The sequence below is a fragment of the Taudactylus pleione genome, unplaced genomic scaffold (assembly GCF_031769625.1).
Source record: "Taudactylus pleione unplaced genomic scaffold, aTauple2 ptg000041l, whole genome shotgun sequence".
Lineage (NCBI taxonomy): Eukaryota > Metazoa > Chordata > Amphibia > Anura > Myobatrachidae > Taudactylus > Taudactylus pleione.
In genome coordinates, this window is record NW_028284443.1 from 45509956 (window position 1) to 45536218 (window position 26263).

The 26263-nt window shown below is 43.5% G+C and overlaps 1 protein-coding gene across 1 annotated transcript in view; it reads right to left on the reverse strand.

The window, feature by feature from the left end:
• COL4A1 (collagen type IV alpha 1 chain) overlaps nucleotides 1-26263 on the reverse strand; it is a 221134-nt gene that overhangs the window by 128778 nt on the left and 66093 nt on the right. The window contains exon 2 of the mRNA XM_088458338.1: nucleotides 13083-13139. Coding sequence (XP_088314464.1) covers nucleotides 13083-13139 — 57 coding nt within the window. The remainder of the gene's footprint in view (nucleotides 1-13082; nucleotides 13140-26263) is intronic.

Genomic DNA, 26263 nt, shown 5'->3' on the forward strand with positions numbered 1-26263 from the left:
TAAATGTTAAGTACAATCTGATTGGTTGCTATGGTCAACGTCTCCACTTCTAAAAACTCTCACTTTAGTAAATTTACCCCTAGGTCAGTGCTAGGTAAGGGGGAAAGGAGAAAAGACAAAGAATATATTCAGGCTGGGCTACAGTTATTAGTAATGTATACGGTATGCCCTCATATTTAGAGGTTTGTAAATGACATTAATAAGCACCAGTGCACATTAAGGTTTTATAAAGTGATACATTTTCCTCAATATATTTACATGCTGCAGATTGGATATTTTACTGAATTACTCATGAACAGCTATTGTGATGTCACTCAGCCTTGGCATAAAGGGAGGTGCTCAGTACGTAACACTCAGTTGCCAGCTGCCTGTGAGTTACTGTCCACACTATGGGCCTGACTTAGAGAGTTACGCAGGGCCGGCGCGATGCGGGAAGCTGGCCCTGCGCAGCAGGGAGGCTCCAGGCTGGAGAGGTGCCGGCACAGTCTTCTCCATTTGCCGGGCGCCCATTGAAATTTTGTTACCAGTGGGCAGCCTTGGCAAGGAGTGGAACTTCAGGTAAGTACAGTGTTGTGTGTCTGTGTGGCATGATGTGTAAGGGGCCTTACTATGGTGGGCATTAAGTGTAAGGGCACTACTACTGTGGGCATTGTGTAAGGTGCACTACTACTGTGGGCATTTTATAAGGGGCACTACTATTGTGGGCATTGTATAAGGGGCACTACTACTATGTGAATTGTGTAAGGGGCACTACTACTGTGGCTATTCTACAAGGGGCACTACTATTGTGGGCATTGTGTAAGGGGCACTACTACTGGGGGCAATATGTGTAAGGGGCACTACACCTGTGGGAATTATGTGTATAAGGAGCTCTAGTACTGAGTGTATTGTGTGTAAGGGGCACTACTAGTGTGGGAATTGTGTAAAGGGCACTACTACTGTGGGCATTGTATAAGGGTCACTAAAACTGTGGGCATTGTGTATGGGGCACTATTACTATGGGCATTGTATAAGGGGTGCTACTACTGTAGGCATTATGTGTAAGGGGCACTACTACTGTGGGCATTATGTGTATTAGGGGCACTACTACTGAGGAGATTATGTGTAAGGGGCGCTACTACTGTGGGCATTATGTGTATAAGGGACACTACTGTGGGCATTGTGTATAAGGGGCACCACTGTGGGCATTGTATATATGGGGCACTGTGTGGCATTATGTGTATAATGGGCACTACTGTGGGCATTATGTGTATAAGGGCCTGATTTTTTATTAATTTTTGTTTGTTTGCTGTGAAATTTATATTGATAGTCTGGTAGGGCATGTAGATAGCAGAGCCGGGATGCCGCATGTCTAAATCCAGACTGGCGAAGCACGACTGGGGACTTAAAATAGGCGTCGAAATCCCGACGCCTATCTTAATCCCGACGCCAGAATCCAGAAAGACACCATCCCGAACTAGCTACGTCCAAAGCATCTTGCTGTGGAGGGGAGTGTTAGGTTTAGGCAGCGTAGCAGAGTTTTTAGGGGGAGGTTAGGGTTAGGCACCCGTGGGGGAGGATTAGGGTTAGGCACTATAGGGGAGGGTTAGGTTTAGGCACGAAGGGGGGAGACTTAGGTTTAGGCACTAACAGGGAGGATTATGGTGTGGGGTGGGGAGGGTTAGGGTTAGGCTACAAGAAGGGAGGGTTACAGAGAGTGGGGGGGTTAAGTATACTTACCCGACCCCTGTCAAGATACCGACCATAGGGATGCCGCTGTCGGTATTTTGACAGGAGGCATCCCAACTGTCGGTATTACCTACCCATTCCGTCTGCTAGTGAGAGGAGGTATTAGGGGTGAGATGTAATCATTCAAGCACACATGTATGTACCACTATTTAATAAATAGTGTATAGGCTGCAGCCGATAATAGGCTGCAGTGTTTTTTCTTTTCAAAGTGTTTTTTTTTATTTTATAAGTGTAATTACATTTAAAGTTTTATAAGAGTTATACAGAAGGAATACAATAGGATTACAGTCAACCGGAAATCTCTACTACTGTAAAACTACTTTGAAGAATCTGCACTTTGGCCTCTCTCCATTTTAAACACCTGAATTATCCATATCCTGGACACTACTTACTAAACACCCTATTGCTCCTGCACTTCATGACACTCTCCCCAGCTGGATCTCGGTGACCTGCACTCTGTCCACCTACCTAACCCCCACCCTAATACCCTACCCCAAATCCCTAACATAATAACCTAACCCAAATACCATAACACTAGTCCCTGACCCTAATACCATAACACTATCCCCTAACGCTAAAAACCCAACACTAAAACACAAACACCCTAATCCCCTATCAACCTTAACCCATAACCCCTACCCTAATACCCGCTCCTAACCCTAAAACTAATACCCAAACAACCCTAACCCCCTACAATCCTAACCCAAAAATTCTAACCCTAATTCTAAAGGGGCAGACTAGATGGGCCAAATGTTTCTTATCTGTTGTCAAATTCTATGTTTCTATGTAAGGGACACTACCGTTGTGGCATTATGTGTATAAGAGGCACTACCACTGTGGCACTATGGACCCGATTCAGAGCTGGACGCAAAGGCAATTTAGCACGCAGATTGAGTGATTGTTTGCCATCGCACATGCGTATAAGCTGCACTTCGAGTGTGCTGCAATCGCATTGTGACTACGGACGCACCGAGGAATCCATCGCAGAGTGAGTGACAGGTTGTCAGCGTTTGGGACTGGTGACGGCGGGTGGTCTGAAAAGGGCAGGCGTGTCTGTATGATTGAACACCGTCTCATGGTCGTGCATAAATTAGCCACTGCGATTGCATACACAGCTCTGCGTGTCAAAAGAGCTACCACGGCTGCGGCAGAGCAGATCTGCCACAAGGGCAAGATGGCTGCTCAATGTGCGTCGATGTTACCAATATTTACGCAGGTAAGCGATGTCATACGCATATGAGAAGGCAGCAGTGGGAGTCCTTATGCTCGGATAAGCCTTGCAACCATAAGCATAAGCATATTTCCACATCTGTGATGCATACGAAATAGCAACTATGATTGCATTAGCGTGTGTCTCTGAATAAGGCCTTATGTGTGTCTACTCAGGGGCGTATTAAGAGTGGAGGAGGCCTGTGTTCACTCCCCGTTTGGGACCCCTCCTCTCTCCCAGGCTGCCGTCAGCGAACTGACAGCAGCAGTAGACTCCGGGCATGAGAGTTTGCCCGGAGTCTACTGCGCATGTGCAGCTCACCGGGAAAATGGCATGGCAGACGAACATCGGAGAGGTAAGTATGAAAAGAAAGGTGTGTGCGGTGCGGGCCCCCCTTGTGCACCGCACACCCTGCACCCATTAGAAATACGCCCCTGGCACTACTACTGTGTGGTGTAACGTGAAAAAGGGGCACTACTGTTTAATGTAGTGTGAATAAGGGGCACTACTGTGTGCGGTAACGTAAATAAGGGACTCTACTATGTGGTGTAATGTGAATCAGGACCACTATGTGCAGTGTAATGTGAATAATACTGTGCTACTGTGTGGTGTTGTTATGATCCGCGGCAGCGAAACATCTTGGTGGCAGCTCCCGGCCGTATTAGGCGACTGGGATGCTGCATCATGTCTTGTTTCCATTTCCGGCTGTTGAAGGCAGCTGGAACTTTGTCTGTGTCTGTGCAGCTTGTAGCTGCATTTATTTCTGTCAGTCTGTGTGCAGCTCACAGCTGCAAACCATTCAATCGTTAGGGAGGCTCTCTGCAGGGATTGGTTCCATTGGTCCTTGCTTCTGTTAAGTTACAGCCAGACCTACATTTCCTGCCGATGATATTGCCTGAATTCCAGAGTACGTGTGTGCCTTGTTCTCAGAAGCCTGTGTTTTTAGCCAGTCCTACTTTTTTCTGCAGTTCCTGTGATCTACTCGTTGTTACTTGTATCCTGAACCAGCTTTCCTAGCCTGATGTCTCACTAGTATCATCTGCTGTTATTTATCCTGCAGCTGTGGCCTTTCCTGTTTTCTGTCCACGGCAAAGGTCGCATCACCGTCCATGGACCTGTCGCTACTGCCTGTGGTCAAAGCCGCATTAGCATCTGCCTGCCTGTTTAACCTCAGCCGGTGGATTAGCCGCACTTCAGACCGTTGTCTGCTATGTCAGCCAGTGGCTCTGTCACACTATTGTGCCTTGTTCTGTTGTTCCACAGTCTGCGGCATAGGCCGCATCACAGTCCATGGACCAGTCGCATCAGTCTGTGGTCTAAGACACATCAACGACCACATACCTGGCATACCCCAGACGCAACATAGCCGCATTACAGTTCTCGGTCCAGTCATCATACAGCCTGTGGCCTAGTTACTCCAGACCACAATCCGGCCGCTCCATAGCCCGCGTCTCAGCCGCACCAGATTTCATTGTCAGTCAAGTCATAGCCTGAAACCCTGCAGTACCACAGTCCCAGTCATTCCTGCTCCATAGCTAGCGACTATTCACCCTGTGTTTAGCCGCTTGGTATCTGGCGACCCAGTTGCACCATAGTCCTAAACTGCGCTCTCTCGCTGCCAAAAGGGGCCGGGTATGCATATTCCGCGATGCCACTGTCTGGTGTAAGGACGCCCTCTATGTATTAGAGAGCGACGGCAGAGTGAGCGCACGCTGGTATAAAGACGCCCTCTTTACTTTCTTAGCACACATCATCTCCAGGAAGTGTATAATTAATCTGAACCATCGAGAACCATCGGAGCTGCACACAGTGCTTGAGGTAGACCCTACTCCACTGCAATCACTGCGATCACTGCAGGCTGAAATACAACCAAGTGACGTGTACAATGACGCATCTTTGCTAATTATGCACACCCATAAACCTCAGTTTTGACGCCCAGACACGCCTGCGTTCACAGCACCACTCCCCCGTTCACAAGCACCTTCCCATGTTACCACCTACAAACGGCACATTCTGTCACTCAAAGTAGCGCTCAGACTTTGTGCTATAAGCACACAATTCCCGATCGCAGTGACTGGTTCGCGCACGCGCACTGTGATGCATACATAGATGGGTGACAGTCAGCCATAGCGTGCGTTCGCGGCTTAGCGTCCGGGTCTGAATTGATCCCCGACTTTGAGAAACAATGATCAAAGCATTATTCCCAAGAAAAAAGAAATTGATTATTAGGGTTAATTAGCAAAATGCTGTTTAATTTGATATAATTAGTTTTATCATTAATGTGTTTGACATTTAGTTGACTCGTATTCCCAAGGAGATTTTCTGCATTTTGTTCATGACATTTTGCATTTTGTACTTCCACTGGCTTAAATTTCACGATAAGAAAGTTTTTTTACATTATTAGGGAGCCAAGATGTGATCTCTGGGCCTGATTCAGAGCCGGACGCTCTGACCAGAGCGCTCGCTCTGAATCAGGGCCCTCCTACCTAAAATTGGAGCGGCCTCCTGGCCGCTCGCATAGCTGCGGGTGACCACCCACAGCATATGCGAGCGGCCAAAAAGATGGTCGCGATGGTCAAGACCATCGCGACCATCGGGCTTGCGACGAGACCCTGCGGTAGGGTCTCGGTGACCGCAAGCCCTGGAGTGATTTTGGCTCTATCAGAGCCAAAATCACTCCCACTGACATCACTAGTGATGTCAGTGGGGCCGGACCCAGACGGTAGGCGTTCCCATGGGAACGCCTCCGTCTGGCAGCCACGCCCCCGGCACGCCAACCAAAAGGGGCGTGCTGTCAATGAACATCGACAGCACGCCCCCTTTGGTGCGAGACCCGGAGCGACGGCTTCCCCGTCGCTAGCCGGGTCTCGCGCATGCGCACGACGGAGCAGTCTCCGTCGTGCGCTTGCGCAGTAGGGCACCATCGACCCGCTTGCTAAATTTATTGTTAGGACCTACAGTAAGTAGGCAATTCATCTTACTCAAGAATCAACATATATGAAAGAGCAGACCTCACTCTATCTTGTGTCTCAATATTATTATGTCATTACAGTAGTGCGCTAGTTGGAAAAAATTCTTATGTGATAGATGGCAGAAATAAATATCATATTTGGGAAAGATTTCTGGAATGCACAACCTGACTATATATAATGGGAGGTGCTACCTGATGAGACTAATTGCAGGCACAGAAACAGACAAATCTCAGGTGCACAACTCCAAATTATTAACAATATATACAAATGCAATAAAATTTTGCAGTCAATAGAGGTTTTTAGCATAATCATGGCCAAGGTTATGGGCCTACCCACCATATCCAGGTAACCTCTTTTGGGTAGGTCCCTAACATACTAGGGTTCAAATCCAGAGCGCAGGACCCCCCAAAACTGGCCCAGCCAAGCTGCCCCAGGGCACCACCATAGTAAGAAAAGTGCAGTGTAAGGAGATAGTTAGGAGCAGCTGCATATAAAGAATGAAAATAAAAAAGTAAAGTACATATATATTAAACACACACAGTGAAGGGTTAAAATGTGTTATAAAGGAAAATGTGTTATAATGCAGTGCCCTGAGACAGATCAGCCAACACAATCCAGGGGGACCCACGCCCCAAAAATGAACCAAAGTTGCACTACAGTATATAACTTGTAGGACTTACCTAGAATTGTGCCTAATACAGTGTGCATATACATTACCATACTCCATGCTTTTAATGTATATGCACACTGTAGAATGTGTTGGCTGATCTGTCTCAGGGCACTGCATTATAACACATTTTCCTTTATAACACATTTTAACCCTTCACTGTGTGTGTTTAATATATATGTACTTCACTTTTTTATTTTCATTCTTTATATGCAGCTGCTCCTAACTATCTCTTTACACTGCACTTTTCTTACTATGGTGGTGGCCTGGGGCAGCTTGGCTGGGCCAGTTTTAGGGGGTCCTGCGCTCTGGATTTGAACCCTAGTATGTTACGGACCTACCCAAAAGAGGTTACCTGGATATGGTGGGTAGGCCCATAACCTTGGCCATGATTATGCTAAAAACCTCTATTGACTGCAAAATGTTATTGCATTTGTATATATTGTTAATAATTTGGAGTTGTGCACCTGAGATTTGTCTGTTTCTGTGCCTGCAATTAGTCTCATCAGGTAGCACCTCCCATTATATATAGTCAGGTTGTGCATTCCAGAAATCTTTCCCAAATACTCCATTTAATGTGCTTTATTGCACTTCTGAGGGAAAGGAGACGCCCTCATTCTGGACTAGCACCCTTTCTTATTGGTTTAAAAGCATGGAGTATGGTAATGTATATGCACACTGTATTAGGGACAATTCTAGGTAAGTCCTACAAGTTATATACTGTAGTGAAACTTTGGTTCATTTTTCGGCGTGGGTCCCCCTGGATTGTGTTGGCTGATCTGTCTCAGGGCACTGCATTATAACACATTTTCCTTTATAACACATTTTAACCCTTCACTGTGTGTGTTTAATATATATGTACTTCACTTTTTTATTTTCATTCTTTATATGCAGCTGCAGCTGCTCCTAACTATCTCTTTACACTGCACTTTTCTTACTATGGTGGTGCCCTGGGGCAGCTTGGCTGGGCCAGTTTTGGGGGGTCCTGCGCTCTGGATTTGAACCCTAGTATGTTAGGGACCTACCCAAAAGAGGTTACCTGGATATGGTGGGTAGGCCCATAACCTTGGCCATGATTATGCTAAAAACCTCTATTGACTGCAAAATTTTATTGCATTTGTATATATTGTTAATAATTTGGAGTTGTGCACCTGAGATTTGTCTGTTTCTGTTCCAGAAATAAATATCAGTGAGAACTTACTATAAAAAAACTAGTATTTAATCACATATTAAATAAAATCATAACAATATATATAAGAGCAAGAAAAATTATAATGACAATGAGAGCTTATATAGTCGTATCAAATTATTCACATGGAAAAATGTCCCGTGTAAACTTCAGCAGCATTTATTATTTCCGAGGCACGTCATAATTTCTTTGATATTGTAATGTTATTCAAACAGTTTTTAGAAAGAAATATCGCTCACCATATGGCTACATTCAAGTATGACTTGGAAATATAATGTTTAAGGATCTCAGCAGCATGCCCACATTGTTTATAGTTATTGGCTCAAATCCTAAATAATTACCCCATCCTGGTTAGAGATTGTCTGTCTGACAGCGATCCGGCATGTCTAGAGAGCACCGTCTCTGTGTGTACTCACAGCGCAATCACAGCTCATCAGCTGGAGACCGGAACGTACAGCAACTGCAGATGGTTTGTGATACCAGTGGGTAAAAAGGACTGTCCGTGCGCTTATAGCAGTAAACTGCCCAATGTGTACTGCTTTGCTATAGGTGTATAGGCTGCTGAAACCATGCAAGGGGATCAATTCTCTGATGAGTTTCGCCTCTTACCACCGGAGGCTCTCTCAAGAAAGCCTCTGGTGGTAAAAGGCGAAACTCATCAGAGAACCCCGATATATTGGTTCTCTCTACCTATTTGTTGAAAAACTATTTTTTATGGTTAGAGCAACAGCACTGGAGCCCTCGAACATTAGTAATTATTATTGATATTATCAAAGAACATATCTGAGAGCTGTGATGCAAGTGGCTGGTTCTGGGTCTTCAGCACTTGTGTCAATAGATGGATGAGGACAATAGAATATCCTTGTCTTGGGAATAACATATCTAAAAATACTTGAATATTAGGCCTTAAAAAATAATTGGTTTGTTACAATTCTTACTTTATTTCCTTCCCATAATCTTTTGAGCATCCTGCCAGCTGCATTGCCAGACGACAAGTCAAATTTCCTATCATTCTTGTTCGTCACCCTGTCTATTTTCACATTATATTTACAATATTAGCAACTAACATTATGGGTCTGCTCCTGAGCTGCACGCTGCTGTATAAGCACTTCCCCTGGTGTACAAGCGTGCATCTAGATGTGCAAGGGCTGGCACGCCAACTTTGTGGGTCTGCACCAACCGCATGCTAGGTGGATAATCTTTGTCAAAGTATTGCCTCCAATGTATTAGATTAAGGGTGGGAACACATCTGAACGACCGGCAATCGTGCCGATGTTCTGGACGATTTGCCTTCACGCTGGACTTCGCATGATTGCCGGTACACACTACATGACCACTTGTTCTGTCCTTCATTAATATGTATGGCGCCGCATGCGAAATCGTATGATTGGCCGCAGGAGCGCGTAACTCGGGCATACAGACTGCACTGTATGTCCAATTTGTCACTCCGATTTAGCTAAATCAGCTTAATCGGGCCGATATCGTGCAGGTGTGTACCCAGCCTGAAGGGTTTATTTATGAAGGAGTTGTTATGGACTCAGATACTTGGGGGTTTATTTATTAAGTGTCAGGTTGTAACACTTCTGTTCATGTTTATGCCCGATAATTAAAAGGACAATGCTTTTACTAGTTGTGTCTTGCAAATAAAGCGAATTAACCGCCAAGCATCTGAGTCCGTAACAACTTCCACGACATTCCCATAACATACCCATCCAATGGAATACCTTTGTGCGTCTGTTTAGCATTTTTTTTGTACCACCTAATGCCTGACCACTACCTAATGCCTGACACATTCATAAAAACACTGAACAAACTTTCAGCAGCCATTTTTGCTCTCCCATGACCAATGCCTAATAGTGAATGTGTTTAGTGCACATAAAATAAATTGTTAACAGCATGGAAGCAAGTGGAACGTAAGCGTCTGACATGCGCCTGGTGTAAACCAATTGAATATGCTAATGTTGCAGACCAGAACACATTGTGGGTGGGATGCACTAACCTCAAAAAATGCCATTTTCTGAGGTATGACCACATTCCCTATATGCATCAAGCTCTGGAAAGCAAAACTTTCCAGAGCTTGTTCCCTAATAGAAACCTATGGGCTTCTTTCCGGAGAAATCCCCAAGAGAGATCCAATAGGATCCCTCCCAGGGTCGCATCTCGCGCATGCGCTGTCCGATGGCTGTGCATGTGAAGAGGGACTCCTGAGTCCTCACACACAAAAGACAGTTCTTATCGGAAGAACTGTCCTTTGCTTAAATCTCCATGCATACGGTGTTACCAAACGCCACTATGCATGCGATCAATGATTGGATGCATCCTGCCCTGTGTGCGCTATCCGGTTGCATAATTTATGACCATTTTGCACCAATTCAGCATCAGACCCTATATAGCTTATGCAGTATATCTGCCGGGTTGCGATTATGCAAAACTGTAGGAAAAATATTAATGTGTGTCAAACTTGCAGGGGCCCCGCACTTTGCATGTCACTATGGACATGCACACGGCACAGACATGCAGCCATATGCTTCATTGGCCTGGTAAAAGGTGTACAAACAGAGGTTTGTGGGCAAATAATTGGTTAAGTTAGTGGGGAAGCCAAGCTGGCCCAGTGGTGGTATGTATTTATATGTATTCTTCCATTGCGTGGGATTTAATGTGTATTCGGAGCAACCACTGCCTGGACAGCTGCTATGCAGGCTGCTAGGAGGCCATTACAGTTCCACAAAGCATTTTTGAAAAAATGCTTTGTGTACAGTATGTGTGCGATGTGTACCCAATCCTATGTCGCATGTGAGGGTAATGGCATCGGCAAGTGCACACACTTGCCGTTGCCGGCAGCGAATGAACGACAGCGGAGGTCATGCTGCATTTGTCGCCATGGCCCTGATGACGATATCACCCGTCATTCCTGCATGCGATGTCGCAGGCGATGTATTGGAATGCACATCATCAGCGACATAGCGAGTACACACTAGCTGATGTGCCCGATATGTCGTCCGGTCCGTCTAGTGTACCCAGGGATAAGATTTTGGGGCCAGTACCAGGACACTGCGACACAGTCACGACATGTCCACGTCTGATTCTAACATAGAAAAAACATCGCCAAAACATTGGCATTGCGACCACCTGTAAATCTGGCCCTATGTCTCTGCGCTCATGCAAGGAGTAACAGAAACGTCTTCTCTAAGTGGCAGCTACTCGGCAGTTACTGACAGTTGGCCTAAACTCTGATGCCTCCCACCAGCGTCAGTGATGCCATTACCTGAGAGTTGCCCCCACACCTACTGACCTGCATTTCCCCTTTATTATACAGAACAACAGTTCTCAATCAGATTCCACCTGGGTTCCGCCTGGCAGTCCATTTGTGTCATTTGTACCCACAACATTTGAGGTACATTTGTAATGAATATATTTGCTATTAGATAAAATGTTTACATGCCGCTAAAACAAAGTAGTAAATGGCTATAAACAAAATTAAAAAGTGATGCAAAAAAAGAATAAACTGTACATATATATTTCTCACATATTATAATGTATGAAAAATTTAAATTTGACAATAAGACTATAATCCACATTAGCTTTCTTCTGCAGGGATAAAGGAATATAATTTTTACAATTTGTTATAAGGGTCCTACTGTGATGCATTAGCATTGCCGGACTGGCAACTCTGGCAAATGCCAAATGGGCCGATGGCCAGATGAGCCGTGTGAATGCCTGTCCAAGAAGCTCCGCCTCCCAGCACTCTGCTCGACTGCCATGCTTAGACGGGGCATGTTGTGAGACCAAGCCCATATTACTTGTGCCACGCCTACATGATGCACAGTCACGACCCCTTTTCCGTGCACACATTTGCCTGCAGCGCGTATACAACAGGGATGCTGGGACCGAAGAATAGCCCTAGCCCATCCCTGGACATAAGGCTGCAGATAATAAGGATACAGATTTTCCTATGTTTTTAAATATCACCTGGATATCCTGCCCATTACATAAATGTTTCAAGTACCCTTGAATGCTAAAGCAAGTACCCCTGGGGCTACAGTACTCCAAGTTGAGAAATACTGATTAGATAAAAGCTTTTGAAGGTTTTATTTGACTTCATTTTTCCAATATCAGTGGATATGATTGCCATCAATTTCAAAGCATTCGCTGGGTCCCATGCATGCTCAGGAGATAATGCTCAGGAGATAAGCTAAGGTGGTAAGATGATAAAATATTGTTAAATAGTAGTAAAAAATGATGTTATATAGTAACAATTATGTTCTATCTCCATAACAAGCACTAACAAAAATAATAAATATGCCCCATAGTCTTATCAGAAAAGTACACTGACAAACTAATTGCCTTGTGACTTATTCACCACTTTCTTTCTTTCTTTTTATTTTTTGTAAATGAAACTCGGAAAGGATTATTCTCAATGTCTATAAATCCAGTCTGCAGTGCAATTTGACGTTACTCATTTATCACTTCCAAAGCATGAATAAAAATATCTGTTCTGCACACCTATAAAATTGGGCTTTATTTGTTTTGTGTGCTTCACTAAATTTACTTCATGTAAATAGCCACTGTTCTGTGTATTCAGGGAAATGCAGAGTCACATTGATTTCACTACCTAAAGGCCTGTATGATGATATAGGGGCCTATGTATCAAGCCATTTTTTACATAAAATGATGCAGAAACTGCAGTTTCTGCAGAATTTTGTGTATCGATCCTATGTACTAATGGCACATTGCAGGGGACTACGATCTGACCCCTATGCACTAAACTCCAAAAAGCAAAGCTTTTCGGAGATTAGCACCGGTAGTTTACACCATCTTCAGATGGTGTAAACTAATGTTTGCTTATGGGCGCTCCTAGGGCGGGAGAGAGATCTTTCGATCTCTCCCCCCCAGTCCCTGGCCAGTCCTGGAAGCTAACGCTGTGCACATGCGCAGTCAGCTTCCCCCGGGGAAGTCTTTCACTTCTGTGAAAGACTTCTCCGAATGCCGGAGATGTAATTCGCGGGGACATTAGTCAACACAACCGCTGTCCCTGCAAGTTCCCGGTAGTACATAGCTGGGATATTTTCACAAAAAATTAAAATATTCCCGGGAGTTGGACCGTTAATAATCGCGGCAATGCCAAGATTATTAATACATAGGCCCCATAGTCCAAGGAGCTAATAGGATATTCTCAAAGAACAGGGTTATTTATGTGACCTATGTAAAATCAGAGCCTCTGCAGCCATTAAATACATTAGGTCAGTGCACTGGGTTTTGTTTTGTTTTTTAAATTTGTTGGAACTGCCTGTAAAAACACAAATTCAGGATACTTACTTTTTGTCCTTTCACTCCAGTGCAGTCACATTTGCTCGTTCCACATCCGTTACATGCCTAAAAAAAATAAACAAAATGATTTTCATTACTTTTCATTACTTTTGATCATCCATTTATTTGAATGGTAACCTGGGATATACTGTACATTCATTCCTGAGAGAAGATAACAAAGGTCATTTGGCTTGTTTCTTTTTCCCTTCTTTTTAACTACTGGGACTTTGGGAAATCTATCCCATATTGGTAAAGAGAGAAAAATCACCACTTTTACTTTTCAAGGATCCTCTGTGTGTAGTGTCACAGCTGGTGTTACTATCAATACTAGTGTTTTTATATAATTATACTGATTCACAATTTTTTCTCTATTTTTTTCTGTTGTTTTGGTTTATGTGCACTGTTGGGAAAATGGACTTTTTATAACGTGAAAACAGGAGAAGGCACCAAAGATGTCAACATTCAAGTATTATATGAATTACTATTGTTCTGCCTATTAAAACCTGTGCTTTTATCACTTGAGGAAATGCAAATTTACAGTGTACTTGTTAACTGGTGAATAATATAATTCTGCAAATGAACATCTTAGTACAAGTAATAGGGCTTCTGCTTCATAAAACATGAATAATGTCATTCCCATGGGACAAAATAGATACTTTCACTACATCTTAATGATATTTATGTTTTTGTTAACCACAAATCATTTACTCAAGCATAGGCTTACACAAATCAATTATCAGTCACACTTGAGAACAGACATTGAATAGCCCTGACCTACAGCCATGACACAAGTATCGGTTTTCACAAAGTTTGCTACTTCAGTGTTTTTAGACCTTTTTGTCAGATGTTACTATGGTATACTGAAGTAAAATTACAAGCATTTCATAAGTGTCAAAGGCTTTTATTGACAATTACAAGTTTATGCAAAGAGTCAATATTTGCAGTGTTGACCCTTCTTTTTCAAGACCTCAGCAATCCGCCCTGGCATGCTGTCAATCAACTTCTGGGCCACATACTGACTGATGGCCGCCCATTCTTGCCTAATCAATGCTTGGAGTTTGTCAGAATTTGTGGGCTTTTGTTTGTCTAACCGCCTCTTGAGGATTGGCCTCAAGTTCTCAATGGGATTAAGGTCTGGGGACTTTCCTGGCCATGGACTCAAAATTTTTATGTTTTGTTCCCGGAGCCACTTAGTTATCACTTTTTCCTTATGGCAAGGTGCTCCATCATGCTGGAAAAGGCATTGTTCATCACCAAACTGTTCTTGGATGGTTGGGAGAAGTTGCTCTTAGTGGATGATTTGGTACCATTCTTTATTCATGGCTATGTTCTTAGGCAAAATTGTGAGTGATCCCACTCCCTTGGCTGAGAAGCAACCCCAGACATGAATGGTTTCAGGATGCTTTACTGTTGGCATGACACAGGACTGATGGTAGCGCTCACCTTTCCTTCTCCGGACAAGCGTTTTTCCAGATGCCCCAAACAATCTGAAAGGGGATTCATAAGAGAAAATAACTTTACCCCAGTCCTCAGCAGTCTGATCCCTGTACCTTTTACAGAATATCAGTCTGTCCCTGATGTTTTTCCTGGGGAGAAGTGGCTTCTTTGCTGCCCATCTTGACACCAGGCCATCCTCCAAAAGTCTTTGCCTCACTGTGCGTGAAGATGCACTCACACCTGCCTGCTGCCATTCCTGAGCAAGCTCTGCACTGGTGGTGCCCCGGCTTGGGCGCCCTGAAGCCTTCTTCACAACTATTGGACCTCTCTCCTTGAAGTTCTTGATAATCCGATAAATGGTTGACTTAGGTGCAATCTTACTAGCAGCAATATCCTTGCCTATGAAGCCCTTTTTGTGCAAAGCAATGATGACTGCACATGTTTCCTTGCAGGTAACCATGGTTAACAAAGGAAGAACAATGATTTCAAGCCCCACCCTCTTTTTAAAGCTTCCAGTCTGTTATTCTAACTCAATCAGCATAACAGAGTGATCTCCAACATTGTCCTCAACAACACTCTCACCTGTGTTAACGAGAGAATCACTGACATGATGTCAGCTGGTCCTTTTGTGGAAGTGCTGAAATGAAGTGGAAATGTTGTTTTTGGGATTAAGGGCCTGATTCAGAGCCGGACGCTCTGACGCGTCGTGCGCATGCGCACTGGGCCACCATCTACCCGCTTGCGAGCGGGTCTGAATCAGGCCCTCTGTCCACAGGCTACCAAAAATGATCCTACACTTATTACATGTAATGTCCGTAGAGTCATCCGTTGGTTAGATGTTATCACATATCTATTTAGATGTAGTAAGAAAAGGGGCTTTGACAAGCACAGAGGTCTTCACCTTGCAGCTAAGTTGTTTCCATTACCACACCATTAACTTCAGCTGACATAAGGCTAGTACAGGCTACAGAATAAGTTCACGTTTGTCCATTATAAGTATCACTAGATTTAATCACATTTCATGCCACACCCTACACATCGTGAAACTTTCAAAATGTTTTACATCTTAAACATCTTATGATGCAATATTGAGTATTTACTTTATCTAATCAGTACATTATCTGACATTGCTGCAATCTAAGTTACTCTTATTATGAACTGTTGCTGATGAATGTGTCCACCGTCAGACCATATATTTCTCATTATCTCTTAATGCAGTTTTGCAAGCATTTTGGTTCATTCCTCTTTAAAATACCTGATTAGGATTCCTTTGGTACTTTGACGTTGTATGTATTGTAATGCATTCAACCTGCCAGCAACTCAACCAAAAAAGGAGCTATGGATGTGCTGCCCAGCTAATCTCAGGAATTCCTAGCAACCTCTTAACTAGTAACATTCTGAAATATCTCTGGCCTGGCTGCCATCCTAGCTGGAGGTCTAATGCTGGAGATTCCCCAGGAAACAGTTATTATATTTACTTTCAACAAACTAATGTAAAAACGTAAATATATGCTAATATTTTTTTTTCCACAAGAACTTTGTATATTAACATGTAATGATTTCAGATCAAGCCACAAAGACATGGAAGTGACTTGTGCCAGCTCAAAGCCTATCTATCTACACAAAGCCGTAACTAGACTTTTTGGTGCCCTGTGCCAGAGAGAGCATTGGCGCCCCCCCTTCATTTATTAAATAGGGACATAAGATAGTGCACCTGAAAAAGGGCCATGGTCTCATGAGGAAGGGCCAGGGAAGAGATAGGGGAGGCCAGGAGATGCTGGGGATAAAAGAAGAGGACGCTACAAGTAAGAATGATAATAAACAGGAAAATTGACAGGCCCAAACAGTGCCCCCTGCCCTGCAGTGCCCTGTGCCACGGCACAGGTCGCACTACCCTAGTTATAGCCCTGTATCTACATGCCGTTGCGTTAGATTATTGTTGATTAATACCAATCAAAATCCGCAATTCAGCATGCTGTTAAGTCGGAGAATGCCTGTTCTCGTGACTTAACCTGAGTGTTTAGTCTCGAGAACCAGCATTTTCCGACTAAGGGCCGTATTCAATTTGAGGCGTTAAGTCTGGATCTGCGGTAATTTACCGCCGATGACATCATTATCACCTGTTTTAGTTTTACTCCGTATTCAATTAGAAAGACTTTCCGCCTAGACGGAAAGTCAATGCAATGTAATAGGCGGCAAAGTATCGCCTATGAATGGGACGCGTTAAAAAGTGCAGAATTGGGGTTTTGGGGTGCAACGTTGCGGGAACCCCCGTGCAGCCTTCAGACAGTCCCCCAAAGGTAAACTGTGTCATACATTTTTTAAAAAACACTTAAAGGCACCCCAAAAATTAACTTTGATTTTGGGGTAAAAAAAAAAAAATTGGGGACAAAGTTAAAAACTAGCGAACTTGACTCTGTTGGGGATCCGCAAGTATGCCCCAGGTGTTTTTTTTCATTGCAGGTGCTTGCGGCAGGTGGGTTTTTCATGATTTTTTAAAGTCACTTTAGCAACTTTAAAATATACTGAACCCCATTTTCAAGTACCCTAATTTGATGGGCATAGTTGTTTTGCCCTAAAAAAGCTTCTAAATGCTCTTCTGCATTACCTTATTCAAAGCCGCATTTATGCACCTGCCGCGGCTATTAGAAACCCCGACTTCCTTCAAGAGTTAAAAATGGGGGTCCCCTTTGTCATCCCCTATGTCTACACATCTTTAGGGGGTCCCTTGAATATTTTCCGAACATTCCCATTTTGTTTAACCTGTAAAAAAACGGGGTAAAAATTTGGATTACTGCGGAGACCAGCGCCAGGATATAGGTGAGTATGAATTTTTATTTGCAGAGCCATTCATTAAGGATCTTCTACTGGACAAGGGGACAGACACATCTGGTATATGTAAGTATGTGTGACTGGGTAGGTGTGTGTAGTAAAGTTATACTGTCACGGTGTGTGTGTTTTGTCTTTTTTTAACTATTTATTTTACAGTGAAGTTACAGGTGCCGCATGTCTGCTGGCACTTGTTGTTCCACAAGTGCAAAAATACAGGCATGCTGGCACTAGTAGTTCCACTGTAAAACACAACAGTTTTAAATTATTTGGCCCCCCCATTACCCCCATACCCACCGAACCAGGAGTATGGGGAAGGGCCCGGGGCTTCAGCGTAAGCCTATGGTGCTCGGGAGGGGGGGACCCTTTGGGGGTACCCGACTCCCCCAAGATCACCGGCATTAGACCCCAGTCAGTTGGGTCTGGTGCTGGTCTTAAATATAGGGGGATCCCCACGTTTTCTTTTACCCTATATTTAAAACCAGAACTGGTCCCTGCAGCCTTGGGTTGGTTTCTAAAATACGGTGGAACCCTACACATTTTGTTCCCCATATTTTTAGAAACCACCACTGGCAAGCCTGGGGCTGGTTTGGCTTTTTTTTTTTTTTTTGGGGGGGGGGGTCTATGTAATTTTTTAAATTATTTTTTACTTCTTTTTTTACAGGTACAACACAATGGGAATTTTCGGCAAATATTCCAGGGAACCCCCTAAACATGTGTAGACATGGGGGATCACTATGGGTATCCCCATTTTTAACTCCTGAAGGAAGTCGGGGTTTCAAATAGCCGTGGCAGGTGCATTTTTGCTGAATTTTAAAAAAATGCGTTTTGGGACTTAAAAATATCCTAGTACCCATTTTCATGTACCCCAATTTGATGGGACCATTTTTAAAAACGAAAAAAATAAGCTAAGTGCTCTTCTGCATCACTTATTCAAAGTCGGGAAAAAAACACCTGCCGCGGCTATTTAAAAACCCGACTTTCTTTTGCAGATAAAAACGGGGGTACCCATAGTGATCCCCCATGTCTGGACATCTTTAGGGGGTCCTAGAATTATATCCCGAAAATTCCTGTTTTTTTTACGCCGATCCAAGTATCGCCGGGTCCCGTTTTCGCCTACTTTCAACTGAATACGGGGATACGCGGGCACGCGCGCGATACTTTAACGCCTACAAAACAGGCGAAGTCAGCGTTAAGTCCGGGCCGCGTTAAATTATCGCGGCTCAGCTCAAATTGAATACGGGCCTTTAGTGGCAAACAGCCGCACGGCCGGCACTTTTGTCCTTTAATCGGACCAAACATTGCGCTGAATTGAATAGCTCGGGGACCTCCCTCCGGGGCTGTACATCATCGCTTTGAATTGAATCGCGGCCAAAGAGTTAACACTGTTACTTCATGTTGTCCATGTACACAGTTATTTGCTCTATCTTATACCGCTTTTACATCTGTGTATCAGGTCGCACCCGGAAATTTTGTTCTAGCGCCCACCCCGGGTGTGATCCGGCTGAGACCTTTTACAGAGAGGTAGACATCGGCATCACATGATGAGCCGGCGTTTGGAGATGATCTCTTCCTATATAGTCATCGGGACCTGGGTCGCGGAAACTCGGGTTACCCGTTCACACTGCGTCACGAACAGGGTTGAAAACGCGTTCCACCCTTCTCGTGACCAGGGTTGAAATGCCGGGTCGCTCGACGTGGCTTATTTCAACCTGACCCTTTCACACTACTCAGTAACCCCGGTTGCTGCGCATTCACGTGCAATATCCCGGGTTATTGGAGCAAGTGTAAAAGGGGTATTACTCTATTCCCAAATCTGAATCGGGCCTTCTGAGTGCTGCATAAGGCCCCAGGAATTAGTAGAGTAAGAATATACCATCCTCCATGTTATCTTGATCATTTGTACTACACCACCATATGCCATAGCATTGTAACAAGACACATATGTACAGGTTTATGGCTATATAGAAAATGTCTATTTTGATAGTATGCAAAATGAAGCATATTATATTACACAATATGAAAATGTAATTGTTGAAATATACATGTATTTCCTGAATTGACACTAGGTAGAATTTTAAACAGTCTGTAGAACAAAATGCGTACAATCTAATCACACGTTCCAAATAAAGAGGACAGAAGAGTGAAACAAATCAGTAATGTGGAAATAAGGCTACAGGTCATTATTGTTAGGTATTGTCTTTGAAGGTCAACAAGTGGTGCATGAAGAGGAACAAAAACCAAAATCTTCTTTGGCAGGGTAACCCTTTCATTGCTGAAGGAGGCTGCAGAAAATGTATTGTAGATCAGTAGTTCCATCCTCAGGTACACTAAACAGGTCATGTTTTCTGAATTTCTTTAATCATGCACATGTAGATTAATCTATTTTGGTTGGTCAGCAATTATCCTGTCTGTTTCTACAAACAGAAATCCTGAAAACATAACTTGCTGAGGGAACTTGACAAATGGAATTAAGAAAAACTGGTACAGATAGTGGTCATATATTAATGCAGAATTGATCACAGCAGCCACAGGGATAAGACCTGTATTATGGCTCTATAGTGAATATTAGGAAAATTATGTCTAATAACTACATCCCTGAGACTATTGCTACATTACATAACCTGTTAGCTGTTGTACAAGTAAAAAGTAAAACTGTACTGATGTTACATACACAATGCGCCATACATGTGAAATTAGATACAACAAATTAGGACTGCACTGTTTAATTTAAATCTTTTTTACTATGAAATGGCAGAAAGAAACACATCTATCAGGGCTCCAATTGTTAAAAATCGATTTACAATTTAATCACATATAAAAAAACACATCTCGCAATCTACATCAATGCATATAAAAAATATAATGCTATCACTTAAGTGTATTCTTGCGGTCCCTTCACTGCAATAATAAAACACTTATAACTATAATATATTCCTAAAAATGGTTTATCTCTGAGCTATACCCAGAGTAATATAATTTAGAAGAACATTTTGTTGCAGTCTATCAATTAGACCCAGGGCCGGCTCCAGGGCTAATAGCACCTTGTGCCGGCCGAGTGCTCTGTGCTCATTATCGCACGCGACCGAAATTGGGGCGTGGACTAATTGCCATAGGCCACGCCTCCTTATGTGACGTTATCTGAGGGGCACACCCACATGGCACGCCTCCAAATAACGTCAGGCTGGGGGGAGCCTCACTAGCTGGGCTTCCCCCAGCCCTCTCACGGTACTGAATGGATGCCACACGCATACGTGCAGCAATCATTCAGACTCCGGGGTCCTGGCACCGCCCGATTTGACCACCCGCAGGCCACTTCGGCCCAGGAGTGGAACAGCGGGACGGTAGTGTCCCGCTGAAATCTGGATGCTGGGGAAGGGTGCGCCCTTTATGGGTGGTGCCCCTGTTTGACCGCTCAGGTCGAACACCCCTAGAGCCGGCCCTTAGACCAGATGTAGAACTTCCAACAAGCAACTGCTTAGTCCGATTTACGGTAAAGTCCAGAATAATATAACTGTAGATATGGATTGTTTCCACACCGTGTATTATAATTCCACAGTTGATGAACAGTTGAGGTTAATACGGACAATAGTTCACAGAATGTCCTGTATATTTACCACACTGCGGGTCTCCACATTCGTTCATACGGCAGCCAAGGTCGGGCTACGCTATATCAGCAACCTCTCTGTCTCCCATGCCTGTCAGCTAATTTTGCCGCACCTGATATACTGGAGCCAGTTGAAGACCCAGTAAGGTCTGTATAGAAGCTTGCCTTATTAACTCTGTTTAAAGAAAAAAGTTCAAATTGTTCCAATATACTGGTTCCACTTGGGGTGCTTTTCTGAGGACCCCCAGATCTGTAAAGTGCTGCGTATTATGTGTACGCTATATAAACTGCTAATAAATAATTAACTGTTTAACTCAATAGCTGAAATGTGGCAGCTCTGAAAAGCACTGCATAGTATATTTAGCACCTGAAAATAATTTGGATAGACATTCATGATCCACCCATTCACAGACTACATAAAATTGATTTAGAAACACTTTTTAGAATGATTTGTAAAACAATGAGACCATAAACTTGTGAGTAACCAAACCTATATGCACTCTGATGCCAGAGATGAAATATGCTTTTAATTCTATATTCTTTATGTTTATTTACCATTTACATTCTCTGTGAATGTGATACATTGCCAGCTAAATAAACATGCAAATTTACACTTGAAACCGGCAATGTGTTTTATGATCTCCAGGCCATAAAAATGTCAGTCATATTATATTTTAGTACTGTATACATTTTCATATCATGAATAGTCATTGGCAGGAAAGCTCTGCATTACATTTTTGTATGATTGTTTGCTCCTTTGTAGTTACCTGAAAAACCAGACTGCTATTGATAATATTAGTATGATAATCTACTAATACTGATATACGTTTAAACTCCTATAAATAATAAATGTATAAGTTTGGATCATACTTGCCAACTCTCCCTGAAATAGTAGCAATCTCCCTGACTCCATGAAGAGTCTAGTAATCTCCCAGATTGTACCTTACCCTCATTATGTAGCTGTTATATATACATTCAAATGAGATCATTAGTATAATTTCCCTGCATTGGTTATAAGACACAATGATCCCTATGGCTACATGCATTTTCTGAAAAGTATCTGTGTTTTAATCAACAAGTAGATCTTATGAACTGCTTTGGGGCTCATTTACATTTGGATATATATGAATTTTATGACACGCCTCTCAGATGTAGCAGTACACGCCCACTTTACTGCCGCGCTCATAGGTGTTGCTTTCACAATCTCCCTGAAATGCTATTTCAAAAGTAGACAAGTAAAATTCAATGTTATCATTCCATAGGAAAACTGCGCTCAATGCAGACAAACTTCTTGGAACCCCCTACAGCAAAGGCTTAGGAAAGATAACATTTTGATAGATAGAACAGCTAAGGGAGAAAATGAAAAGAGAAATACAAAAAGGAATGGTAAGAAATATATTTCACTTAACGTTTCTGTAACCCAGCAATACTGAGCTGTCTTCCCTTGCTCCAGTGGTCTGGCTAGCAGAAAATGAAACCATGCTCACACAATCTTCCTGTGATATATGGAATGACTACAACAAGGTTGTGTTCTGCAATTGGGTTGGCATATGATATACAGTATGTGTACACCATAAAACACTGTACACTTTCAGTTTATATACATAGTCTAATGAGACGGTTGGATAATGGATGCCAGCGCTCGAGATCCCGACGCCGGAATCCTGACAGGGTCCCAATTCCGACAGAAAGAGGAAAGTATCCTCTCCTTCCCCTACCCATAATCCTCACTCCCCGCAGCCTAAACCTAACCCTCCTCCCCTAGTGCCTAAATATAACCTCCCTCCCCTGCAGCCTAATCATAACCCTCCCCCCTAGTGCCTAATCATAACTTCCCCCAGGTGCCTGACCCCTAACCCTACCCCAATACTTACTGTCGGGATGCCGGCACAGGGATTCTGACCGGTGTCGGGATTCCGGCGCTGGCATTCTGGGGGCCGGCATCCAGACAGCTGGGATAATAACCACATCCCAATGAGATAACACGCAATATTTCATTACAAAAATAACCCAAAAGTTCAAATAAAAAACTCTTTGATAAAGCACCATGGTGTGGAGCGAAACCGGTTAGAGGACAATATTGGACCCACTTGGGATACTTCTAACACCTACCTGCAGTATTTGGAAGACTTGAGAGACATGAGAAGGACATTATCTGGACATTTGCGGCGCAGGGGTTGAGACTGGGATTGAGATAAGGCTGGAAGGAATTATACCCATGCAAGGTTAGCCGCCGTACACTATATCTCTCCTAAGGAGGTTGTGTCTCTTCCCCCGCACCACTCCGTCTCAGCTACATAGCCCCACCGTGAATTCTTTGCGGGGGACTCTGCAAGGATTCGGTAACATTCAAGTACTGGCATAGAATTCTATCGAGCTTATTACAATCTTTATTAAGTAAAAGTGTGACTGTGAGCTGTCACTTGGATACACTTGGATATTGCTTATTATTACAACTACTGCAGATGTGGATGATTTCAAACTATCCCCCCTTTTTTTTGTTTCTTAAATTTTTTGGACTTTGAATAATCTTTTTGGATGGTTTATGATCCACCTCCTTGAAACAATCCTATTTAAACATAGTTCTGCTATTTAAGCTACATGTTTTAATATAAAATTTGCAACGTTGCTTTCTGTATATATTTGTGTATGTATTATAGGTTGTTATTGTGATTTTATTTGACCTGTCAATGCATTATAATTTATTTTATTAGTTATTAAAACTGTTTATAGCCAATTTGTGAAGTTTCATGTCACTCCTCTCTATATATATATTATCAAGCGCAGAGGTCTATTTCTAAATTTAAAACACCCCAAAGCAACAAATCAGCTTCTGTCATTTATCTAGCACAGGCTATGAAATGACAGTCAGAAGCTGATTAGTTGCTATGGGCAACTTCTCCACTTTATCTCTCTGAAAACTTTCATACATCTCCCCCTCAAGCTCAGCAGAATATGGTACAGTACTGTGTAGTATGGGTGCACAATGTTTCAGAGGCTCTCTATACTCATTGAACTATCACCTCAGACCCCTGTAGTGCTATAGTCCTATCAAGACTCCTCCTGACAAGCCAATACTTTACCCTGGCTGCGCACAACATCACAGCTGCAATGTAGAACTGACTGCTGGAAGTGTGATGCCCCAACACAGACTGTCTGGCCCTAATGGAAGGTCTTGTTTATGTGAAAGAACACTGGCATTGAGGCGGTTAATCATTCCCCTCACATTGTGACATCAGTGGGTAGTAGGAGGGCTTTAGGACCCAGGGGACTCAAACAGAGTGAGTGAGGAGCAGGAAGAGCCCTGAGAGGAAAGAGCAGCCTGACCTGTGTACTGAGGAGGTGGAGCCTGTTAGGAGGGAAAAGAGAGCTTTGAGGAGAGCTGGGCTGACAGGAGCAGGCACGGAGCTTGTCGGGATCCAGTGTGAGCTTCAAGAATCAGCGAAGAGCAGGGGCTGCTGAGTGAGAGCCATGCTGCAGGTGTCAGTCGCTCAGATAAGGAGAGCGGACAGCGAGCGAACATACGACGGACAGGAGCCGCGCCTGTGATACTGCCACGGGTCTGGGACTGAAGGCAGGGGCCAGGACACCAGTTTTAACCAGGAGCCGCAGACATCCGTGACAGCTGATCCTCCGGGTAAGCCACAGGGGAGACCAGCTGAAGGGGGTGGCCAGATAAAACAGAGATAGCACAAATGGACAGGTCAAGAGCCCTCAGTGCTCATCCCCAATTGTCAGCCCACTAGTTTGTTCCTCACTGAGGAGTGATCCAGCCAACCCTGCACCCAAGGAAATGACTTTCAGTAACTAGGCAGCCAGTATAAGCTAGCTGCAGTATTCAGCCTACCCACTGTGAGGAAGTGAAAACTGAACTCATACTCACTACCCTAATCTACAGGGAGATCTGTATAACCTGCTGCACTAATGCTACAGGGAGATTGCCATAACTGCTACCCTAATTCTACAAAGAGACTTGCATAACTTGCTATTCTAGTGCTACAAGGAAAACAGCAATACTTGCTACCACATACTTTGAGAACTGTGTTGTCTGCTACCAATACTAGCAGGGAGGACTGCTATATCTGTTTCACAGTTAGCTAAGAGTACTGTCTTGAAGGGCTATCTCAATATATACTGTATGTAATGTGATCCTGAGTTTGTAGTTGCATTTGTGAATTCTGTTTTACTCTGAAATGCAGTTATAGCCAACAGTAATTCCAATACTGTATGTTGATTTGCATAACTGACCTTTTATTCACCAGTGTACCATGACACTATGTTCCAGTTGAATAAAATTCATAGTCACTGTCCAAACGAGTAGTGACTTTGCTAGGGGGTTCTCTGGGGAGTCCTTGTCTCTCTGCACACCGACTAAGGGATTCCAGGAGTAGAGAGTGGTCCAAAAGCTGACGGAAGGTCGGGACCAATTAGAAATACAGAAGGAAGTAGGTACGACACACACACCGCTTATCAACGCTCACCCCATAGGCTGCTATTACAGAAGCATGGGGACACCTGCCAGCAGACTATTCCCATCAGAGAGTCTTACCCCCAGCTTCAGGATCGGAGCTCTTAAAGAGACTTCTCTCAGCTCCTGTTCTCTCAGGACAGCTGTTCATCAGTTACAACATTTTCTTCTCTGCCCTGGACTGCATTTTGCAGGCTTCCCGGACTGTCAAGGGTGAGTCAAGGGGTGTGGGCTCCTGAGTTTTCTTTTGAGCTTTACTATTACAGACTACAATCCTTGCACATTATTTCCACAAAGATATACTGCTGTCTATGCCAGCTTCTCTACCCCTATCTGCACCAGCGTCTGTGCTATTCTCTTTTCTGCACCAGCCTCTCAGCCCTTATCCTGTCTGCACAAACCTCGCTGCCCTTTTCTTGTTCTCAATCCTCCCTGCCCTTCTTCTGTCCATGCCAGCCTTTCTCTTTCCTGATACATCACTGCTTTTCAGCAATGTATATATTTCTGTCTGCATATGAACTGTTTAACAATACTGCAAGGTCCTCTTTTCCACTAGTAATTTGTATGTTATTTCCATGCATAAGAAAATAAATTTTTGTTCTGGCCTATTCAAATTAGTACTATGTCCCAATTTGGCCCTCAGACTATAAAAGTGCACCCCTGGTATATCATCTGGCCATACCGTCATTCTGGAATATACATGGAGGAAGTAATGGATCAAAAAGGGTGATTATACATGGGTGATAATTCGATGTATAAGGATAAAGACTGGTCAGACTGATGTTATTGTCTCAGATGGAAGTTTCGTCTTCAGGACATAAAAGAGTGGGCGGATGCAGGATATATTTG